The sequence below is a fragment of the Pundamilia nyererei genome, unplaced genomic scaffold (genome assembly GCF_000239375.1).
Source record: "Pundamilia nyererei isolate P.nyererei 1_Seehausen unplaced genomic scaffold, PunNye1.0 scaffold00006, whole genome shotgun sequence".
Lineage (NCBI taxonomy): Eukaryota > Metazoa > Chordata > Actinopteri > Cichliformes > Cichlidae > Pundamilia > Pundamilia nyererei.
Window position 1 is genome coordinate 849,940 of NW_005187407.1, and position 4,135 is coordinate 854,074.

General features: G+C 37.9%; 1 protein-coding gene across 2 annotated transcripts in view; it reads right to left on the reverse strand.

The window, feature by feature from the left end:
* Positions 1-2,363, reverse strand: part of smarcad1a (SNF2 related chromatin remodeling ATPase with DExD box 1a) — a 15,490-nt gene extending 13,127 nt beyond the window's left edge. The window contains exons 1-3 of one of the 2 annotated variants that reach the window (XM_005722011.2): positions 2,285-2,363; positions 1,172-1,310; positions 941-1,067 (exon numbers count right to left, since the gene is read on the reverse strand). In XM_005722011.2, coding sequence (XP_005722068.1) covers positions 941-1,067; positions 1,172-1,310; positions 2,285-2,339 — 321 coding nt within the window. In that variant the 5' untranslated portion in view covers positions 2,340-2,363. Of the gene's footprint in view, positions 1-940; positions 1,068-1,171; positions 1,311-1,906 lie in introns of both variants that reach the window. The other variant, XM_005722010.2, reaches the window with a different exon arrangement.
* Between the last annotated feature and the right edge of the window lie 1,772 nt (positions 2,364-4,135).

Here is a 4,135-nt window from a genome sequence, read left to right on the forward strand (position 1 = left end):
TCATTAGATTTTTTATGACACAACAGTGGTGAGTGTTCCCACCTTCTGCTCTTTGTAACTTAACGCGATCTTTCCGTTTTGGACATGATTTTGGAGTATATCTTCGCAGTAGCGATTGACCGCAAAGTAAAGCTACCGGAAATGTACAACCCCGCATCCAGTCTCAAACCAGGAAGTTAGCATTTTCTCGTGCACAGGGTCAATTGAACCAGCATGCATCTGCTCTTATATAACTATCATTAGCTTACAGCTTTAAGTGTTTAAGGTATGTCCTAACTAAAAATAAAGACAAGATGGTAGTTTATTAAATTTTCATGAAATTTGCTGATTGTTTCAGCTAAGTTTAATAAACTCCTTGCTATCTAAAATATAACGGGACACCGGAGTATATTCTCGAGCATCTCACACTTCTGATAATCAGTTGTCTTCTTGACATTTACTCAGCTGTGTAAAAACTAACTTTAATCTCAGCCAAACCGATTTAGTGCTGTAAATCGGTTACTGCCAAAGTAGTGCGGTCTTGATAAACTGAGCAGATATTTGAGGCTTACACAGCTACATTCTTGTCTGAACATATATTAAATGTTTATTTTGTGACCCAGAAAGAATAAGAGTAATATTAAAACTAACTAGCTGCCGCCATTGTTGGAAACTGAGCTGGGTTGTGCTATGAATTCTGGGACAGGGCTACTTCTTCTTCTTCGGGGTTTAACAGCAGCTGGTATCCTTGTACATGCAGTGCTGCCATCTTCTGTTTCAGTCCGTTATTACACTCTTAAATCCTACTTCTTATTCCTGCGTCTGTTGTGATCTTACAAAGCTTCAAACGACAGGTCGACTATTAAATCAGTCGTCGACAATTTTGATAGTCGACGTAATCATGACTAGTTGACTAATCGTGGCAGCCCTAAAAGATACAAAAACCTTTATTGAAACTCACCTCCAGCGCATCCAGTCTTGTCAGCTCAGGAAACATCTCCATTAGTCTGTTCAATTTGTCATCCAATTCATTGTCCACATCCGTATCATCCAGCACTACAATTTGGGATGCTTTACCAGCAGGATTGCTATAAAAGAAAGATAACAACTCTAAAATATGCAGTGGATCAGTGAATGAATGCATACATTTGGGGGGAAAAAATAATTACTAGTTATTTTAGCATATACACACTTGGAGTTTTTTGTTAACGACATCTTGGTTTTTGGTTCAGAAATGACTTCATCCTCCTCTAAATCAACAGTAAAGACTTCCTCAAAAACAACTCCTCGGGCGACGGATTTTGGTGGGGCTTTGACAGGCTTTGTCTGGGCTGGGGGAAAAAAAGACAGCAGAAACATGTTGGTAGATGTTTTCCTAACAGCAGACAAAGAAATTTCATTCGATATATTAAAATTAATGTTTGTAGGAAAAATACCAGTGAAGAAGACCAGTGATACTACAAATTGTATGACACATGTCTGCTTTTACGTTTTTCTTGGCAAAACATGGAACATAACCACATGCATGGAACTACTTGAAGTTAAAGAAGGTGGATATGAAAAGGACCAAATCCTGAAATTATGGTTGACTTGTGAACCCTGGTACACAAGACATCATCATAATACTGAGCTTAGTGTTTGTATGCTGCTAAAAGATGAAGATTAGACTGACATCACCTCAAATCTCTAATAGGATTTCTGAAATGGCTTAACAATTGTTGTCTTTTATGCTGTAGGTGTAATATTTGATTGTGTAAATGGCCAGCTATAGATTGAAAGAATTATTTCTAAATATCTACCTCAATACTGCTGCGGGGGAAAGCCATGCTGAGCTGTTAAAGTGATACAGGTCATGCTAACGATAGCATTTCAACACATCTAGCTATCAGCAATGCAGAGCTAGCCTTTACATGTAGCTGCTGGTTACCTGGTTTGTTCTCCTTTTCAGACTCTGGACTTTTTGACCCGTTAACCTGGTCCTTGCTGCATGCCCTCTCATCAAAACGGAACCGGTCTAAATTGAAGAGACTCATTTTACCAGGTCCTTTATGTGCCTGACAGCGGCACTTCTTTGTCTCTTCCTACTCAGCCGTAATTTTTTCCTGTTCAGCCGTACGAAGCACAACGTGATGCACGATGTGAGTCCGCTAACTAGCACCAGATATTAGCATAGAGGGTAAGAAAGCTGTGTCACTGCTCCGTTTTTAACGGCATTAGCTTAAAATTGATCGGTAATGTCACACGGGTTTTGTAACAAAGAAAGCGGTTAAACTCCCGAGTTATGTATGCTGCATCCCTACTATACCCGGTTTCCCGCGAACTCCCTCGGCCCTGGAGGAATCCGAGCCGGCACAGCTCATTGGTAAGAGGAAGAAGTGGGCGGAAACTCATCGGTAAGTCAAGATGGTACTCTGTAGCATACTTCCGCTTTCGCTCACATTGAGTTTTACAGGGCTAATGGTAATGTAATGAGTGTCAGCGTCTCATCGCGAATATAAATACATATGAATGCATCCGTGAGGTATCACGGCGTTTTCCTTTCCACTAGTGGGCAGAAGAGAAGGAGGTTCATTATTTTCACGGCAGTGTTTTGACGTCGCTTATGAAATCACTGATGTATAAAATTACACACCCGGTAGCACTTGTGGGTAACCATATCATTTGAATGTATGGATCATTAACTGCAATATGCACTTTGTTTTAAATTGTCTGGGTATGAGCTAATTACAAAGATACAGACATGTCTTTCTAAATTGTAATTACTATGCAATTTACAGGTACTAGCCAAGTCCATGAAATTTGTTTAGAATGGGGTCGTCGGGGTTTACAGAGCGTTGACAATGAGCAATTCTAAGTAAATCGTGGTGCAATATTAATAATGATGATAACAATAATGATAATAATAATTTCCATCATGAACATCAAACTGCTGGATGTACTGTGAAAACAAATAGCATTGCATGCCTACAGGGAATGCCTGTTTTTGTGAACCCAGATTTGTCTTGGAAGGATATGTTCTGTTTTCATTAATGTATTTATTACCATCAAAGCAATAATAACTTATTTCTTCTGCATTTAACCATCCAACACGAGAACTCTTAATGGGAAATATAAATATAAATTTATATTGGGAATATACATTTTTTTCCCAAAGTCTTCTAAATACAACAAATTTTCCTGCTCTATATGCCATTTATCCCCAGATAATACCCAATATGTAAAATCTGGCTCTGTCAGGAGAAGGCTCTTATCCCCTGACTTGACGCATGAAGTCCTTAGAAACTCTTTTTTTTTTCTAAATTTTGCTTTTAAGGAGCCAGACTTTATTGTATATTTGAAATTGTGCTTGAGTGCTCTAGGATTTCTGAAGAGCTTTCAAGGTTTTTATTTGGGCAAAGGCAGATTTTCCACTCATTTTTAGTTCAGTCCTTCCTTCTACCTTACCATTTTCAAATGAATGGAGTTTTGTTGTAGTCGTTTCTTAAGCCACTTAACACTAACACAATGGCTTGACCAATGAATCATTCAAGCACAAAAACACACCTAGGCATGAACGAGTGTTCACATAGCAGACCATTTAGCAAAGAATAGCAAAGCATCTGATCAGGGATGGCTTCACTTTTCAGCATGACAGTGAGCTCCAACACACTGCCAATGCAGTAAAAGCATACCTGGAAGGAGAGGCCAGACCTCAACATTATAAAAGCAGTGTGGGATCATCTTGAACTCAAAGAATTTTTTTTTTCTAATTTACTTAAGTAGTTTCACACAACTATGTTTAGTAACTCATATGAAACATCTTAATTTTGACTTTATTTATCTGTTATTTCAGTTAAATACTGTAAATACTCAATGCCTTTACATTCACTCAGTTTAAAAATTTAGAGTACAACAGTCAATTTCTTTGGAGTTAATCAACACAGTTGGGTGGAAACATTTGAAATAACCTTTTTAATTTTACTTAAATAACACAAATAACATAAGTAAACTTAAAAAAACTCATATGTTAAGTAAATCCAACTGAAGAGGATATTTTAAAACCAACAATAGTGAGATTTCATTGTGTGTGTGTGTGTGTGTGTGTGTGTGTGTGTGTGTGTGTGTGTGTGTGCACCATTATCAAGCCTGTTACATTTGTACAAACTCTGTTCTAGCT